General features: G+C 44.0%; 1 protein-coding gene across 2 annotated transcripts in view; it reads left to right on the forward strand.

Moving 5' to 3' along the window:
• LOC119460540 (PX domain-containing protein kinase-like protein) overlaps positions 1–13,153 on the forward strand; it is a 60,703-nt gene extending 47,550 nt beyond the window's left edge. The window contains exons 11-14 of one of the 2 annotated variants that reach the window (XM_037721467.2): positions 4,730–4,808; positions 5,959–6,091; positions 7,731–7,863; positions 10,423–13,153. In XM_037721467.2, coding sequence (XP_037577395.1) covers positions 4,730–4,808; positions 5,959–6,091; positions 7,731–7,863; positions 10,423–10,673 — 596 coding nt within the window. In that variant the 3' untranslated portion in view covers positions 10,674–13,153. The remainder of the gene's footprint in view (positions 1–4,729; positions 4,809–5,958; positions 6,092–7,730; positions 7,864–10,422) is intronic. The other variant, XM_037721468.2, reaches the window with a different exon arrangement.
• Positions 13,154–20,257: the final 7,104 nt, after the last annotated feature.

Consider the following 20,257-nt stretch of genomic DNA (forward strand, 5'->3'; position numbering starts at 1 on the left):
GAAATTCGTTATATCGAGGGGGTCTCCTGCTGCCACTTCGTTACGTAGAGGTCTCAAGTAAATGTGCTTCTATGGAGTAATGGTGGGGAATAGAAAAACTTCGTTATATCCAGGAATTCGTTATATGGAGGTTCGTTATAAGCAGGTTTAACTGTATATATATTCCCCCAAGCTATCAACTATAAAGCAGATTTCTATAACTTCATAGATCAACTTCCGGAACCCTACCTAATCGTGGGTGATTTTAATGCTCACAAAACATTGTAGGGAGACTCGCGATGCGACGCGAGAGGTCGATTCATTGAAAATTTTCTTCTGACCTCTGGTGCCTGCCTTTTTAATAAGAAGGAGCCGACATATTACAACGCCCAACACGATTCTATTCATCGATAGATCTTGCAGTTGGATCAGCTTCTCTTCTGCCTTACCTTGAATGGAATGTTATTAACAAACCTTTTCGAAGTGACCACTTCCCTGTAACTTTAAACTTAATAAAAGCAGCATGATAGCCTTCCCAATATTCCTCGATGGAAATTAGCATTGGCTGACTGGGACCATTTTAAAAAATCAACTTATCTACCACGATATTTTATAAAGAATTTTAGTATCGATGATGCTGTCGCATATTTTACCGCTTTTATGATTGATGCTGCTGAAAAGTGTATCCCACAAACGAATGGTGGTTCACTTAAAAGACATGTTCCCTGGTGGAACGAAGACTGTAGAGAGGCGTGGGAAAGGCAAAATAAGGCATGGGGCATATTGCGTAGATCGCCAAATGCAGAAAATCTCATTAAATTTAAACACATTAAATCGCAGGGAAGGCGGACATGACGTCAGGCAAAGAGAGAAAGCTGGGTGAGGTTTCTATCGGGTATAAATTCATACACAGGAGGTAAAAGAGTGCAATGGCTTAAGAAAGCTAAAGGGGCAACAAATCCATCCGTTGCTTGTGGTGAATGACCAAGGGAATACCTTGCAGGACCAGGCAGACTGTCTTGGGGAGCACTTTGAGCGTGTGTCAAGCTCAAACCATTATTCTAAATCCTTCCTTAATGACAAACAGATAGAGGAATGTAAGCCATTCATATGCAAATGCTGACAGAACGAACATCCATATAACCGTCCTTTCAGTATTGCCGAGTTGAAAGCTGCCTTGATCGCATGTAAGAGCTCTGCACCGGGACCTGACAGAGTCATGTATGACATGATTAAGAATGTACACACTGATACACAACTGACACTACTTGCACTTCTCAACACTATTTGGGCTGCCGGATACCTTCCGTCCGCTTGGAAAGAAGCGATTGTGGTCCCTGTATTGAAGCAAGGTAAAGACCCTTCCTTGGCGGCAAGTTACCGTCCAATAGCTCTCACAAGTTGCCTTTGTAAGCTGTTTGAAAAAATGATTAATCGACGACTCATGCATTTTCTTGAACTTAACAAAATGCTTGATCCCTATCAGTGTGGCTTTAGAGAAGGGCGGTCCACAACTGTTCATCTTGTGCGCATTGAAGGAAATATCCGGGACGCCTTTGTACATAAACAATTTTTCTTATCAATATTTCTCGATATGGAGAAGGAGTACGACACAACGTGGCGTTACGAAATCTTGAGAGACTTGTTGGGAATGGGTATCCGTGGCAATATGCTAAACCTAATAGAAAGCTATCTGTCTAATCGTGCCTTCCACGTCAAGATCGGCGATGTATTGTCACGTCCATTTATACAGGAAACTGGTGTACCCCAGGGAGGCTTGCTCAGCTGCACACTCATTTATTGTTATGAACACACTCCGTGCCTCATTACCACCGGCTATTTTTTATTCCGTCAACGTGGACGACATACAAATAGGCTTCAAGTCCTGTAACCTCGCAGTGTGCGAGAGACAGGTACAGCAGGGCTTGAACAAAGTGTCCAAGTGGGCAGACGAAAACGGGTTTAAAGTTAACCCCCACAAAAGTTCTTGTGTTCTTCTCACAAGAAAAAGAGGCCTGATTCCAGATCCTTCTGTAGAACTAACTGTATGGACAGCAAATACCTGTGAACAAATAACACAAGTTTTTAGGCATCATACTTGACTCTAAGCTAACTTTCATTCCCCACATCAAATATCTCAAAGCAAAATGCCTAAAAACAATTAACCTAATGAAGATTCTATCTCGCACAACATGGGGCTGTGACAGGAAATGTATAATGAATCTTTACAAGAGCCTCATTCAATCGGCACAGGATTATAGTGCTGTAGTATATCACTATGTTGCTCCAAGCCCGCTAAAGATGCTAGATCCCGTCCACTATCTAGGTATCTGCCTGGCCACCGGCACTTTCAGAACAAGCCCTATTGAAAGCTTATACGTAGAATCAAACGAGTGGTCACTCCATCTGCAGAGAACATACATCAGCTTCACATATTTCCTCAAAGTCCACTCTAATCATGAACATCCGTGCTCTACAACCCTTAACGATTTGACGTGTACTACACTTTTCCATAATCGACCCTCCGTGAGACGGCCTTTCTCATTGCGTGTGAGAGAACTTAGCAATGAAATGGATGTACCACTTCTCAAACATCGCCTAATGCCTCCAGGTAGGCTGCTACCGCCCTGGGAGTGGCAGGTGATAGAATGTGATGTTTCCTTTGTAGAGGTCACAAAGCATGCTCCTGAACTTGAAATCGCAATGCATTTCCATGAACTCCAATCGAAGTACTCTTGCTCTGAATTCTACACCGACGCGTCAAAATCACATGCTGGCGTATCTTACGGCTGTTGGTCCCTCTTTCTCTGAATCAGATGTTTGAACCCTCATACAAGTATTTTTACTGCAGAAGCCTATGCAGTACTGTCTACTGTTAAACACATTAAGAAATTAAAACTACAGAAGGCAATAATATTCACGGACTCCCTAAGTGTCGTAAAAGCACTGATGTCCTTAAGAAAACACACAAATCCTGTTTTTATTGAGCTTAACTCATACTTGTGCAATATTTATTCAAATAGTAGACATGTGACAATATGCTGGGTGCCTGGCCATAGAGGTATCGAGGGTAATGTGCTAGCAGACCAAATGGCGACATCAATTACATCTCAAGCTATTAATCTTACCGCTACTATTCCTCCCACAGATCTCGAGTCTTTTTTGAGAACGAAACTGCGAAGCCACTGGCAACGCTTGTGAGACGCCAAAACAAATAATAAGCTCCACTTGATTAAGCCGCAGTTGGGTTTCTGGCCCAACTAGGACACACATATAGGACACACATATGGTACTCACAATTTTCTATTGAATGGTAATGAATCTCCAACCTGTGGTAGATGTGGTGAGAGGCTGATCGTCCTCCACGTCCTCCTGGAGTGTCAGGAAGCCGAAAGGGAGAGAAAAACATTTTCCTATAGCATACCGCTATTGTGTCCCTCTCTATGCTGCTATGTTTCTTGATGAAGAGCCGCTTTTCAACACCAAAGCTGTCTTAAGCTTCTTCAACGATGTGGTCCTGCATGTTACTAGTCCAATTTCGTAGCGCATCCTCTCTCCAGAGGATGCAGCTATGACATTATACTTTTGTATAGCACACGCCTCTACGTCCTTGCATCTCAAGGGCTCTGTTAAGGCAGTTGTGCTTTTTGAAAATTTTCGCCTCTGACATATTTTAGTATATCGCCATTGTTTCACAATACATATTTCGTCTCCATAGCACACTTCATTAGTCATTGCCATAATTTTATTACATATAGGTGTTACACAATTTACACCGACCATATGTTAGGCCCCTTTACAGCCCTGTCACTTCCATTACTCGTAATTCATTGCTTTACTTCGAACTCATAAACACTGGCCTGGTGCTCTTTGGTCATACTTGGCCCTTGTGCCACTAAACACCGTATGTTTGCCCCCACATGGCAATAAAAAATTACCGTATTTACTCGAAAATAAGTCAAACACGAATATAGGTTGACCTCACTGTACTCAACTCCCCGACAAATTAAAAAAAAAAAAATTATACTTCAAGTATAGGTCGACCCATACTATTTTTTTTTTTTTTTATAAACACGAGAAACATTGAACATGACAAACCTTCATTTAGCGTAAGCTCGACAACTATAAGTCTTGCTGGTCTATGCTTACAAGCTGCCTCCTCATCGGAACTTCCAGAGGGGTCATCCCATAGCTGGATGCTTCACATGCGCCCTCGGCACCCCAAATGATGGCGTCCTCGCTGCCTTCGAGTGCGTTGGATATGCAGCATTTCTTAAATCTAGTCTGGATAATCTCGAGACTGGCCTTACGGCAGATGCAACACAACTCCGTTAGCTGGATGTTTTGTTCACGAATAGTATAGGTCGAGGTTTTTTGGTCATGAATATAGGTCGATAGCTCATTTTCGGTAACATTTCCAAGAAAAAAGGAAAGGTCGACCTATAATCGAATATATACGGTAGATTACTCAGAAAACAAAAGCCTACTTCTTAGATGGTATCCTATATGGTGCAACAAATTCGTAAGGGCACTGGGAGCCTTTAAATTGGGCGTGGCACTTGTGAATCTTTGGTAAACCATGTTCAATGGCTGCGGTAAAGAGAGAAATGGTCTGGTGCATGCACTGCAACTGAAGCCATGGAAGTCTTCAAACAAAACAGTATTTAGAATAAAGCAAGTTCTCTATAGTGGAGGGTACTATATTTTGAGTTTTGTGAGAGGTTTTGCTTGCTCTCTGGCTCTGTCGCAGGGTCTGTTCTGGAGGCACTTCTTTCTGCGGAAGCGTGCAAGAATGGACTGCCTTCAGTGGCCAATCTGCTTATGCACCCGTGAGTCAACAGAAAGCCTTGCTTCATTAATCAAGTTTACCTTGTTTGGAGAACAGCACATCGAAGAGTGCCACAGCCAAATTGTTTTAAGACCATTGATCTGAATGCTACAAAAATTTGTCTATGGTCATAGCACGATTTTGCGGTGTAATCAGTGTGTCATAAACATACAAAATCCTAAAGAAGTCACAGGAAGATTGAGGCCGGAATTGAGGCAAACAATGGAAGCCTTTAGTCTGAATGTTTCAACAAGGGGACTTGTCTCGTTCGATGAAGAGTGTTGGCTCCAGGCTGAAAGCTTCAGATTGAGGCTTTCTATTGTTAGTGAAAGTCTGCCAGAGTTGCATATGCATAGAGGTGGTTCTTGAAACTTTGACCATTTGCTGCTAATGTTGTGGAGCAGCTGCTGTGTGCAACCGCTCCATCCAAGTTCAGATTATTTACATAACTGATTCTCTTTTTAGCCTAGTAGCAGTCTTAGAAGTATGACTTAAGAATAGTAGAAACTGCTGTAGCTCCAGCGAAATGGCATGTACTGTTACATATTCTGGCCAGATTAGTGTCTCGATATAGAACTCTCTTTTAGTGGACTAAGCTCTGAAAGTTTCCTACTGTGATGTCCGCTGTGCATCTAAGTTTCTGTCATAACGAAATCAAGAAGCCTCTCTCTCTCTGGAGATCATCCGGTATTTTTGGTTCAATGTTCTAGCAGACGACTAGCATGTGCTTTCTGCTTGGCAAGTTGAACCTATGCACTGTGACTCAAAGCAGCTGTGATCACCAAAGCAGCCACTAAGTGGTGCATGTGGAAGATTTGGCCAAGAAGAATAAGACAAGAATTGGCACATTATTACACCAGTTTTTCACATTAGGGGTGGAAGTTATCAAACAGGTTTTTCAGAAGAGTGTAGATGTTGCCATGAACCAATGTTCAAATGTTACTATGAGCGTGAAATATAGAATGCCCTCTCCTGTAAGAGCAGTTATAGTACAAGGTGGTTGTGTGGAACCTATCTCAATGTAATTGCTGCAGCCTTTGGTTCTGTGTTATTTTCTTTCCACAAAATTGTGTTAGAAAAATGGCTGCTTGTTACGATAAAATTTAGAATGAAAATATTTGCCTGTTAACAGTGGCTATTTGTGGATTCAGCTTTTTCCAGAAAGTGGCACCAGCCAACGGAAGCACAGCCAAACTGGCACTCAAAGTTCCTAGTTTCTTGAGAGATGCACTCAAGACTGCACGCTCACGCACGGAGAAGAGGCTACAGGAGGACCAGAAACAGGTGTGTGTATTTTTACCACATCCACTGGGCAAGGCGGGAACTGTTTGGTCTTATGGCAAAAGAAGTTGTGAGTACCATAATCTTTTATTGTGGTTCCTCGTCCTTGGCTCCAGTATGCAGTGGAAACATGATGTCAGCACGAGTACTCACGGCACTATAGTTATTGTCATGGTGGGGGCAATTTTCGAGGCCGAATCAAATATAAATTAAGTGGTTCCAGAAACAAATTGAATATCTTTTATAAATAGTTTTCCAATAATGAACAGCATTTTTCATTGTTATTATGGAACTATGTTCACATGCTAAAATAAAGTACATGATCCAAAGGTGCTACATGTATATACTACTGGTTGTTTATGCAGCTCTAACCTAGGCGAATGACACCACTGACACAGTGTTCGTAGTCGTGAGCTAATCCCTTGAGGTGTGATTAGCTGACCAATTAGTTAAACTTAATTATGCAAAACTTTGTTCCTGTGTAGGGCGTAAGTTGTATTGTAAAATTTGTAGAATTTTTTTTTTTTTTTAATACTAGGTGAAGTTTAGATGGCTGTTTATTCTGGGCCCTGAAGAAAGACCATGATTTATGAAAGTGACATCGTTGTGTGCTTTTGCTTCTGGATTGCAGCGCTCTGTCATGTTTTCAAAGAATGAAACCTGCATGCTCATAGTAAAACAAAAGATGACAAGGGTGTTTAGTCTCCCCTGTGCACCAGCGTCTTGCTTATTATTTAGGACTGGCAGATTTCCATTTTCATGACGATGGTGCTGATGTCGCTGCCTGGCTTACACTGCATTAGGTGGCTGATTGCTTTCTTTTTGCAATGGGAATGTGGTCTGAAAGGATAAACGCAGGCATCCAGTACACTTACAAGACTGCGCATTATTTTATGTGTTTGCTCATAGGCCCACTGCAGATGTTGCTAGCAGGTCTTATTTGTTTATCTGTTTTTCAAGGTCCCATACCCGTACAATGAATAGGGTGTGCCCACTGAGGCCACCAATAGTTAGCTGAACTTTTTCTCACATTTGGGAACCTTGGAAGTGTTTAGCATTCTTCTTGAGCTGTGTTAATAAATGGCTCTTTAAACAGCTTTAAAATTGTGTAATAAAGCACCTAGTCAGAACCAGTAGGTCAAGTGTAATTTCTTTAATGCATTGTGGGCAGCCCAAAAATATGCAAGCTGTCTGCAAGCAGATGAGGTGAAGTGACCAAGACACAATTGACTGTTGCTCGAATAGGAAGCTGTGCAGTGGGCACGAGATTGAGCTCAGCCTCCGTGCAAGTATATCATCAAGCACATCCGTTACATCCTGCCTACTCGGCCAGTGTCTTTGTCAAATCAAGTGCTCTGGATTGTAAAAGCGTTTACACGACCTTGCTGGATAGATTGGTGATCCTTACCTACCTTGATCAAACTGCTCTGTATTCCTATGGCTGCTTCCATTCACATTTATTGCCTGGTGTCAGCTGCCCTTGATTCCACAACACGCTCCTCTCTATAGCGCAGCTTTTCATTGATCGAGCTGTTCAGGTAGCATGTCACCATTTCTATACTGGCACTGCTCTCTCATACAGCAGCATCCTTTATCATCTGTGCTGAAAGATGTTGCATTTTTATTGTCGATTCTTGTGCAGCTGCGACAGCGCACCAAGCTGAGCAAAGTGCAGGCACGTTTGTCGCAGGATGACGACCGCAAGAAAAGGTTGCTCGAGCTGAGAAAAGCAGAGAGCAGCCGGACACAGGCAACTGCCGGCACACGCTCCCCAAGTGAGTCTTATTGCTCTGTGCTCTTAAATCACTCTTTACATGGCCATTTGTTGATGCAATCATCTGGCAATTTTAAGCTTGGAAAAATGTTACCTCTCAGTAGAGCTAGACTCCCTAAAACAATGTGGCATGAAAGCTTTATTTTATGTTCAGTTATTGAAAGTCAGCTGTCTACAAACACACTAAGCCACTTATGATGTCATGTTGCATCAGCTGAGTAATACAGTGTCACATTAAATATCTAAAAATGGCCATTTCCCCTGAATGTAAACTTGTTGGCACGTACATTATCCTAGGACAGTGGGCAATTGCCGACACACATTTAGGCACTTGCTGAAGGAATTTTCTACAAAGGTTGTAATTTATTGGCCATAATGTTCCTCCCGTTTTCATTAAATCTGATCTTGGTGGCAATTACTATTTTCTACACCAGTAGTTCTCAGCCATGGATGTGTCAGGGACCCCTTGCACTGATGGGGGAGGGGTATAAATTAACACAACATGTGGCGTGAAACAGGTGCCTTTTATTGCTACCTGGCAAAGAATGGTCAAACAAAAGTGCCACATAAATTCAATCTGTTCACACGGCTCGGACACACACGTAGCTCGCGCCTAGGTCAGCTGGGTGAGTTCGGGAAGGTGTGGGGAAGAGGGAAAGGTGGTGACTGAGACCAACCGGGGTGATCTTGTGCAGGTTGCTGCCGTAGTTCCGGGACGGGACATGCTCCCGGAACTGGAAATGAGTCGAGGCTAAACTGACTTCCAAAAAATGCGCCCTCTCTTTTTTTTTTTTTTTTTTTTTTCGGCATGGGTTTCGCAGACCCCCATTTGAGAACCACTGCTCTACACCATTGGTAAGACACACCTATAACATTCTGGAGTGCTTCAATATGTAATTTACTGCAAAGTCTGTACTTAAAGCAAACACATTTGTATTTCGCCTGCCCATTACTCAACCCTTCCCTTTCTTCAAATATAAGCCAAGTGCTTCGTTTAGTTCGTCTATGCCACCGGGGAAACTTACTATGAACTTTTTATAACACATGAAAATAGGGCGAAAACAAAGGTTCGGTAATTATATTTGCAAAGCTCATAATTGAGGCAGTAATGATAAAGTTTTGCCACAACTTACACATAACATGATGCCATTTTCTCCAAATGTCAACTTGGTGTGATGTTAATTAACTCGTTAATTAGGGAAATCTGTTAATTCGAACTTGTCCTTTGGTTCCAGCAGGCGTGTGCATTATTTAATGGTATCAAACTCTAGTTAATTCAAACGTATTTAGCCTTACACCATTTAATTCACAGCCCTTGGTGCATGGAGCACCGAAAATGCTCCATGCAAAAGAGCAATAGCAGCACTATCATCCAATCAAAATGAAGCGGCGGAGCCCGCATCACCGTGGTCATCAGCAAAAACCTTACGAGAATGACAGCACACAACTTTTTGTACCTTTTTATATATTTTTTCGTTTACTGCCGCGGATGACACTCGATTGGCTGTCTACCTTCAGAACTGTGTAGCTGCCATCCACGATTGCATCGATAGTGATCACGGTTTCATCCGGAGCAGTTTCGTTTTGACTCTGTGCACACACAATCTCACAAAAGTGGAAGCTGTCGATTTTCTACGAGCGATTTTACCGCAGCCCGCACGCTGGCATCAAACTTGCTGGCTACATCATGATGGATGGACGCTCTGTTGCCGACCAGCTCACTGGTGAAAAAAATAGAGAATTAAGGAATTTTTTGCAAAGGCTGTAATTAACTGATGCTGTTAAAACTTTGCCCAGGCATGAAGCCTCTTACCTAAAATGTTAACTTTGTGGCACATAAGTTTATTCAGAGGCGAGATTGCGCAAGCTTCTCTCTTTCGGAATGTTTGCTTTGTCTCCTACTTTGCTGAATAGGCAATGCTCAATTTGCCCTCCAGCCTCATCGTGCTGACAAAAGTGCGGCACTGGCTAATCACGAGAATGCAATCGAATGTTTGGAAAACAAGATGCTTGTGCAATCTCGCGCCAGGACACTGGGCAAACTTCCTGTGCTGTTTGTAAAATATGCTTGTAAAGCTCTGGAACACTTGTATAAGTAATTTTTTACGAAGGCTGTAATTAACCCACACATTTCAAGTTTCCTGTACATGTCACCTTTAACATGGCCCCATTCTTTGCAAATATGGAATTGCAACCACCTTTGGTTCTCTCAGAACAATGCAAAAACTTTTTAATTGTTTTGAACAATGCCTTTGAACAGGCAAAAAAAGACGGTTTAGCAATTTTCATGTATCCCTTAAACCATGCACTTCAAAATTTTACTGTACATCACCCCTAAAATGCCCAACTTTACCTTTAAATTGTGCTGATTATCTAATTCTCCCAGGACACCATAAAAGCCTGCATACTATGTTTCGTAGCGCTTCTAATTGCTCCAACAGTTTTGCTGTAATACTAGTGGTTGTAAGTCTGCCCTGTGTATTTCACATCCGCTTGTCTTACTCAGGTCTGTTGGGGAGATGCCCGTGCATCCACGAACGTGTTGTCATCTTACTTTCAGGCACGAAAGCTGAGGACACCCCTGTGACGAAGACTCAAGTGCCACCTCCCCCTCCTCCTCCGCCACCTCCCCCTCTGTTGATGGCTAGTGGACCACCACCACCACCACCACCGCCTGGACCACCAACTCCAGGGTCAGGATCGTCAGGATCTTCCACTGACCGCTCTGCCCTACTCTCCTCCATCACGTCCTTCAACAAAGGTGCCTTGCGCAGGACCACTACCAAAGACTGCAGCAAGCCCAAGCTCTGACCGGCCACTAGTGGTGTTGCTCTAGGATAACAGTTAACATGCCCAGTGTATCATACACGCTGTGCCACACTTAGGAGACATCAATTTTACCCAGCACAAGTCTGAAACCAACCTTAATTCAACAGGAGCCAAATTCAGGTTGTTCGTTCATGGAGCACCGAACCAGCTTCATTGCATATTATGAAAGTCGTGCAGCAATCGGAACAGGTACACGCACACAGTGCTGATCACCAGATGATGCCACAGCACTGATTATCGTCACTGTATGTGTCTGTTTCTATTGTCTCTGTTCTGACATGCTTCACAACTTTCAGAATCATTGTCTTATGCGATGTCTGAGCTCTAATGACTCCATAGTAGGAGCGCTGTTTCTCACCAAGTTCCGGTGAAATGCATAAACAATACATCGGGAAGATATTCTGCTTTGTAAAAGTTGTTCAACACATTCCTTGGTCGCTTTTCCAGAGTCAGCACGGTGGTCTAGGCTTTCTTTTTTTCAACTTGGCACAAGCTTTCTGTTACCTCATCAAAGGATGCTGCTGCATGCCCCGAGCCAGCATTCACCAGTATTCTTTTTGTTAGAGGCAAACAGTTGTCCGGATGTTTCATGCGGCACAAAAGATGGAAGGCTGTTCTGGGCTGTAGGATGGGTGGCTGAACATTTTTCATCCTAAGTGTTGTATCAGGCCCTCTGCCGATAATGGGTATGTACAGAAATGTCTCGTCATGGAGATGCATTCCTCATCCTCAAAACTTGTGGCAACACTTTCTTATGTGACAGACATAAGTGGCGTCGTTTTCATATCTAATATATGTAGCGTTTAGTGAACATTTAGGAATTTTCTCCTTCAGATTTATTGGAACAAATTGGATATTTAATGGCTATCATATACATCATGATTAAAAGTTTAATGAACAAGAATTGGCGGAAATGTGTTAACCTGTCCACTGACTGGGCACCTGAACAAGTGGTCTTTTTTCAGGCGTTGTACAAGAGACTGCCCTCGCATTATTAAGTAGACTAAGTTTAAAATAAAGTAATTTCCTTTGATCACGGTGTCCTAGGCGCCAAGCAGAGCACAGGAGTATGGAAAACAGTGCTGTGCAAACTTGAGTTCATTTCCTTTTCCCATTTTTTTATCAGAGCTGAAATTGATAGTATTTTAATTTGAGCATGTGGTACAGCATATTTGATATGCTGGGCATTAGAAGGTTAAAGTGTGATGTATGTTAATCCTTAAATAAGGACAATGGTTTGACTTGCTGGGAAGGATGCAAGTTTAACAATAGCATAAAACTGGGAAGGAGGACTGCAGTGTTGTGTCACAAATTATGCCACCTTTGCTCTGGCTGCAGTTCAAAGTTTACACAATGCGTACGGCAGTATAAGGACATGAAACGGTGTTCTCTGGAAGTCAAATGGAAGAGTCTACTGTGCTTTAAAGTAGAACGCAACAAAAGGTCACACATGATGCAGGCATTATTGTTACGAGCTTGAACAACCTGCATGGCGTGCTGCCACATTTTCTTGTGGTGCAAGATTACTTCATGTGGAGTTGCCTCCTTGCCGTTTTGCTGCTGTTCATGGAAAGAAAAAGTGCCTTTTTTGTTAAGTTTTTGTTGTCTCAATATTGTGTATGAAAGGTACGTGAGTTTAATAATTGGTGGATGAAAACAAACTCCAGAAGCTTTTTTAAAAGCACATTGTAATTGAATGCAATCAGTGTTTTAATTTTGATTACTTCCAATCATACCAGTAAAAGAGGCTAACAGAACCATTAACACCTGAGTGCAACGTGTAATGGTCGAAATGTATGCCATAAACAAACATTAGCACTTGTTATTTATGCACAATTCCTAAGCATAGCTCTTAACTTATTATGTAAAAGATGTCATTAATGAGAGCATGGTGAAACTTTTTGGCTATTTGGATTGCCAAGTCGGAACATTAAGTGGGACTTTTAACCTGCATCTCCGACGTGTGCCATATATCAAATAATGTCTAAAGCCATGTTTGATGAGCTGCTAAGGTACACTATGGAGCCATGCTGTGCTGCTTTTGTTCTGCCTAATACGAACTGCAATTGGAATTTCTGAGGTGGTTCCTGGTGCAGAGAACAGTCAACTGAACCTAAACTCTTCAGTTCAAAATGGCATGTGTCACAACTGACACATTGCCAACATGCTGCATACTTATTGTTTGGCACACTAGGAAATTGTGGTGCCAATGCATCATCTGTAATCTAAGAGAACCTCAGCAAGCGTACTGAAAAACAGAACCACTGTTGCATTGTCTGCATGTTCAGAAAAAAAAATTCGACATTATGTGTACACAAGTTTTTGTACTTGAATGCAATGGAGTCCCGTCTGATTTACGATGCAACGGGGATAAAAAGTGACTCCATAGGTTCCTGTATTTCCATTTGTGTACATAGTAGTACTTGAGACTTTTCTAAATAAATCCTTGTGTGTCCTATTTACACTTTGGTGACTTCCTTTTGGGATAAAGGTGCATAGGCTTCTGCATGCACTTGCATATTTAGATGAATTTAAAGCCATGTTAGGAATGGTGACAGCATTTATATTGCTTACACATATAAAATTCTTTAAATTTTCTTGTTCCCCAGCATCCTGGTACTTTTACTCCTGTTGAAAGGGGCCTAAGGTGGATAGCAATTCTGGATGCATCTTAATTCATACCATGTCGTGTAAGTCACTAATAAACCACATTGCAGGGCCTCTTTATACCTAAACACAGAACCGGAAGTGGAAACTAGTGAATCTAATTTGTGTTCGCATTGTTGCTGCACATTCATGAGAAATAATATGAACGTGGTTGGCCAATAACCTCATATTCGCTTAGTGTGCCAACATTCAGTGCAACTGTGTTCCACAGCATTAGAAAGAAAAAAAAAAAAAAAACCCGCTTTCAACTGCCATATCTCACAATTGTAACCACTTTTACTCAGAATCGAAGTGATGTTGAGGACACCACCTGAAAGCCTGCAGACAGACAGACTCGGTAAATGCTGGTGCCTATTGTAAAAGTCAGCGACAGCCTCAGAATTGACAAGCACAGAGCAACAGTACAATTCATATAATTTAAAGGGGCAGACAACCGCTCAGAACGTGAATTAAGATGACCCCGCTGATGGAAAGATCGTCTATCGTATTGGCTAGAACGGGCCCTGTGTTTCTCATTAAACGTGGATTTATATATTTAATTATTCACTAAAAGTCACGAAAAATGACCTTTGGCGCCCCACGCGGCAAGAACATGAACGTACTTATGAGGTCTACCACATGACCTTCTACTAGTGTATGCGATTCCTGGTCTTTTTATTGCGATAGCAATTATATGGACACTCCAAAGCGGATTTCTGCCGTCACCGCCGCCGTGAGGTTCCGTATCACGTCAACGGCGATGAAATTGTCGCCGCGCGCCGTATGCTGTATGATAGAGCGCGAGGGACGCGCGCTTTCACGGGGAGCGAACGCACGGTGGAGAGCAAACGTGCATTCTGCGCCGTACTCCCTAAAGGACTGCAGAATTAAGCGTCTCTTTCCTCCTTTACAATCGCCATATATATAGAGCAAATGCGACTTCTTCTGTCACGCGAAAGACCGTGGTGCGACGGGAGGGAGGGGAGACGACGTTTAGCTGCGGCACCAAATGCCTGTTTATATAAAAACGTTGCGAGGCGAGAAGGCGGTAAAGACTTCTGACGCTGCTCGACAAGTGTCCCGTTCTGATCTCGTCGAAAACCTCCGAGCCGCCCCCAGAGGCACCGGCAACAGTCACCAACGCCGCGTGCGTTCGGTGCGAATGCGGGCAAAACGCCGACGGCGTGGACAACACTTCTGCGTGTTGTTGGTGCTGCTGCATGTCCAAGCTTATACAGCTGATAAAACTACTATCCTTACTCCGTATAGCTCTCTACTAATTTGCTATCGCAATTGATGCTTTGCCTTTCGGGTGAAACTGCAACATTTTTTATTAATATTGAAATGCAGTCACATTCTTTCTATTATAAGCTTTTTCTAACTTACAATGTGCAGCAAGCCTTCATTTGTAGTGAGCAGAAAGGTGGCGCTGCCTTCGCCTTCGATGAGTTGGCTTGGCTCGTCTATCAAGATAATAACGATGCCGGGGGCCAGCCAGCCATGACGTAGGCGTCTACTTGAGGAAAAACGCGATAGTACAATTATAAGAAAGGCCTGTACAACAACGCAAACTTATTGTACCAGTCTATATTTACCTTTAAATGTGGTTGGAAAGGCGACATTAGAGGTGGTTAACCACAGTTGCACTCCCTCCAGTGAAAGCAGGACAATGGGGGGATTTAACAACTTACGAGATGGGCTATCGGCATCGCTATCACTTCTCAGCATTGCTGGAGGAGGGACTTTTTATTTTTTTTAGAGGCTGCTCAGATTGAAAAATTCTGCTTGCAAAATATGCACGCGCTTTTGGAAGTAACCGCTGCAGGTGTAAACACTACTGAGGGTGAGCTTTTCGTTGCGTCATAAAAAACTGGGTCCATAAAAATCGGTTGTCAGTCCCTTTAAGACAACAGTGAATGACTATGCATTTGGTACAAGCCACCGCAGTTTGTTACTGGCGTGTTTGTTACTACTTGCTTTCTGCAACCCGCGAACATATCAAAGGACATATGCTAAAGTGTCTTGAGTTTAGAATACCAGTAGTTCAAAACTAGGAACATTTATTACATGTCCTGATGATTGTGATGGTGGCAACATTCTCGTCCAAAGATACTGGTCACAACATTTTTCTGATGCAAGTCTCCAAGTACGAGGGCGAATCAGGAAGTCGTTGCCCTTACTTTTTTTTAGCCAAATTATGGCTGTGGAAATACGAAGTCAGCATATCCATTCCCAGCAGTCGACCTTTCTTGGACCGGCCCGGCCTTATCTGCCGGTAGCTCCGCGGCACGGTGCTGCTGTCAGTCGTTAAAGATGGTGATTGTGCTTCACACGTCCACGGCGTGCGAGCAGCGAAGTGTGATTCGTTTTCTATGGAGCAAGGGACGAACGCACATCAAAATCTACAGGGAAATCCAGCCCACGTATGGGGAAAGGTGTCTCACTTTGAGGAGTGTGAGGTGTTGTTGTTGTGAGTTCGCAAAAGGCCGTGAGGACTTGCATGACAATGAGCGTTCGGGAAAGCTGCATGCGTCGCTGACTGATGACATTTCCCGCGTGGATGCAATGGTGAAAGTGGATCAGTGTGTACACCTCAAGGAGATTTCCTGGGAGCTTGGCATTTCGTATGGGAGTGTTTACTACATCATTCACGGGTCCTTAGGGTACCGGAAGGTTTTATGTCGGTGGATGCCTAAGCAGTTGGATCACATGATGAAAGGCAAGCGAACGATTGCTTTACTGAATCATCTGCAATGGTATGCCAAGGAGGGTGAAAGTTCCCTGGACTTTCACCTTCCAATCAAAGCGCCTGAGCATGGTGTGGAAACATCCGGGTTCGCCTGTGACAAAAAAAGTTCCGTTCAGTGCCATCTGTTGGGAAAGTGATGTTAACGGTCTTCTAGGAGCGCCGAGGACTGCTCCTCCTGGATTTCATGCCACAAGGTGCAACCATCAAAGCCGACAGTTATTGTTCCACACTGTCACACCAGCTGGCTGCCATAAGGCGAAAACGCCGAGGGATTCTTGATGTGGACAACATGGTTATCCTCCTCGACAATGCAAGGCCACATGTGGCAATCAGAACCGCCAATAAGCTCCGGTCATTTCACTAGGAGAGTCTGGACCTCGCCCGATAGTGATTTCCACGTTGTCGGTCTGCTGAAGAAAGTTCTGGCAGGACAGGGTCTGACAGTGGTTCCACAGTCAGCCGGACGAATTCTAACACAGAGGCATCTCAAGTTTAGTGCTGCAATGGGACTAATGTCTGAACCGGTGTGGAGACTATGTGAAAAAATAGTGTAAGGTAAGTAGAATAGTATGTATATTTGTAATTACCTGTATGTACCTTATTTTGGCTAATAAAAAAATTGGGGCAAAGACTTTCTGATTCACCCTCATATGACAAGTAAGTGCCCATGAGACAGTGCTAGCAAGAAAGTACTAAGGGAAAGCACACCTTACTGGCGCAGGGCACTCCATTTCAAGTTCTGTTCGAGTATGTCACGCGGGTGTGGCTTTTTCTTTCTGCTCTTCATTTGTGCATTCTACATATCCTCTTCCTTTGCAATGCCTTCACTGTACAGCTTGTGAAGAACTACGGTGGCTGCCTTGCTAGCCTGCTTGAAAAGCTACACTATAGATGGTACTTAAATCACGCAGTTGTGTGCCAACAGGCATGCATATAAATTTACTTCCTCAATTGGGAACCAGAAAAGGCTGCGCTATATATGACATCCTGCAGTTCCACTGAAAGCAGTCTAAACTGTACGTCACAGCTCTTCGACCTCACTCGACGAGGAAGTGCAACTAAGAGCTTTCATTATCCACATCCAGGTTTTTACAATAGTGAGCGGCTAAAGCACTAACTCTGCCAACTGCAGTCACTCTCAATGCTATGGATGTGCCTAGCCGCTTTGTATACACTGTAGTCTTGAACGCGAGCATCAAGATTGTAAGATTCTAAGGTGTGGGCAATACTGCCCTTCACAACATGACAAAAAATTTGGGACCAGGAGGTCTAAATTTCTTGACCAGCCACATCAGACAACAAGTATTTGTGAGCGTAATCTACTAAAATGCTTGTTAAAGCAGGATTGTAATGCGGGCAAGCTGGAATCTATTCATTTGTGTTCAGTGCATAAGAAAACTTGACCTGTCCCTTCTTCACTTTATCTGACTTTGCTTCTACAGCAAACAAAAACGAATGCTTGTTCAGAGTCACCAACTCTGTCTAACCAGCACTCAACCTTTGAATAGTCCAGCCAAGTCTGCCAGTTTCTTGCATCCTGACCTTCCATGGATGATGATAAAATCATTAATTGTCGCTATAGCTGCCGTCGCAGCGCGTACGATCGTGCGCTCGAGCAGTTCGTACATCGCGGCATGCTGAAAGACCGCTGCCGTCGCGGCGCGTACCGTCGTGCGCTCGAGCAGTTCCGTAGACGTGATGTCTGCTTATAGCTGCTGTGAATTCATTTATAGCAAGCATTTCCTCGCGTTTGTGCGCCTGAATCTAGCAGCATGCAAACCTTACCTGAAGTTCAACTTCGTACGTGACTCGCTTCGCTTGCGATTGACACCGCGCTAAAACTTCGCCACTTATTTCTTGAACTGCGTACACGTATTCGGCGTTGCATACTTTCTTGCCTTAACGCAGCGTGCCACCCCTGAAAAAATCTTCGGCGCCCGATATTCGCTGCAAGCCGTGGTACAACACAACCGAAAGTTGCGGGTCCATATAACGTGCTTTCCGAAGCAGACGACCAAGCTTGGTACTACCCACATGGTGCTACCACATGGGGCGCCCAGTTTTAATAGGTTGCAAACATGGTGAGAATGTCAAAAGAAGTTTTCCTTGTCTGAATCAAGTTAGCAGATCTACAGGATGCCCCAAAACAGGGCATTTATATTGAATGACAGCTTATTACACTTATTAACACCCCTGCGATAATTTTCTCAGGAACTGCGCCTCTGCACAACAGCCACAACTCTCCGGCAGCACAATCATTCGGAATAACAGTCCTCACTTGCATCGGTCACTCACCTTTGAGACTGCAATAGTGCTGTTATGCATTACATTCAAACGGAAACGACTATTCACCGTGGTACAGTATATCAATAACGCTTGCATATATATATATATATATTATATATATATATTATATATATATATTATATATATATATTATATATAATTATATAATAATATATATATATATATATATATATATATATATTGTCGCGAAGCACTTTGGAAGTAAGCGTTCACAACTAGGACGATAGAGCAGCGAGAGGTAACACAGCCGATCGAGCACCGAAACAAGGTTTATCTCTCTCGTCGTCGTTCTCTTTCTTTTAGCCATAGCCCCACTGCCCCTTATTTTACAATACAGTTATCTCCCCCACGGAAAAGGAAGCCGTCCCGGCGACCTATGGGTACGACAACACAGGCGGATCATAGTACAGCTTGAGACGTTGAACATGCACAATTTCGCGTCCTCGACGGCGATGATCCAAAGGTAGCTCGAGGGGTTCCACGATATAGCTAACTGGAGACGATTGACTGATCACGCGGTATGGGCCCTGGTACTTCGACGCAAGTTTCGGTGACAGTCCAGGGGTAGGGGCTGGAACCCAAAGCCACACTAGCGAGCCAGGAGCATGGGAAGTTTCTCGAAGGTGCTTCTGGCGTTGCTGGTCTTCTGACGCAAACATACGGGACAGCTTGCGACACTCTTCTGCGTGTGCAGCAGCTTCAGACAAGGTAGTGGTTTCCGTGGTGTCAGGGCGGTACGGAAGGATAGTATCCATTGTGGAAAAAGGTTCGCGTCCGTACAGTAGAAAGAAGGGCGAAAATCCCGTGGTAGTCTGCGTGGCAGTATTGTAAGTGTAGGTCAGAAATGGTAGAACATGGTCCCATTTGCTTTGGTCGGATGCAACGTACATAGCCAGTGTGACAAGAGTGCAATTAAAGCGCTCGGTCATGCCATTGGTCTGCGGATGGTATGCAGTAATGGTGTGATGAATGATGCGGCATTCTTTGAGGAGAGCCTCGATGACTTCGGAGAGGAAGACGCGGCCTCTGTCACTGAGTAATTCCCTGGGAGCTCCGTGGCGAAGGATGATACGGCGCAGGAGAAACCAGGCGACGTCACGTGCAGAAGCGCTGGGCGAAGGGGAAGTTTCCGCATAGCGCATAAGATGGTCGATGGCCACGATTACCCAGCGGTTGCCGTCTGATGTGATTGGCAGAGGGCCATGAATGTCGATGGCCGACTCGATCAAAAGCACATGCTGGGCAAGGCAAAGGCTGCAATGGAGCGGTTGAACGACGAGGAGGATCTTTGCGGCGTTGGACAGGAGCGGACATAATGACGGATGAATTGATACATCCCCCGCCAGTATTAACGAACGCGTAGACGTGCGTATGTCTTCAGTACACCTGCATGCGCGCACTGGGTGGTCGTCGTTGAATGCTGCACAAATATCCGAACGTAGATGCCGAGGGATGACAAGCAACCATTTGCGGCCGTCCGGCAGGTAGTTACGACGGTAAAAGAGCCCGTCGCGAATGGAGAAGTGGTGTGGTTGGCGACGTATTGCGCGATTGGTAGTGGGTGGGTGCTGATGGGGTGGACAAGAAACTCGGCATGGACACAATCCATGGGTTTTTCTACTGCTCCAGAAGAATGTCTGTGGCAGCAAGGGAAGACTCACACAATGAGGCCTTCGGGGAGCTAACTTCGTCGGTCAGTGGCGAACGAGACAAGGCATCCGCATCCGAGTGTTTTCGGCCAGAACGGTACAGCACTCGGATGTCATACTCCTGCAGTCGAAGCGCCCATCGAGCCAGACGACCAGATGGTTCTTTTAAGGACGACAGCCAGCACAGCGAATGGTGATCAGTTATCACGTCAAAT

The sequence above is a fragment of the Dermacentor silvarum genome, chromosome 8 (genome assembly GCF_013339745.2).
Source record: "Dermacentor silvarum isolate Dsil-2018 chromosome 8, BIME_Dsil_1.4, whole genome shotgun sequence".
Taxonomy (NCBI): domain Eukaryota; kingdom Metazoa; phylum Arthropoda; class Arachnida; order Ixodida; family Ixodidae; genus Dermacentor; species Dermacentor silvarum.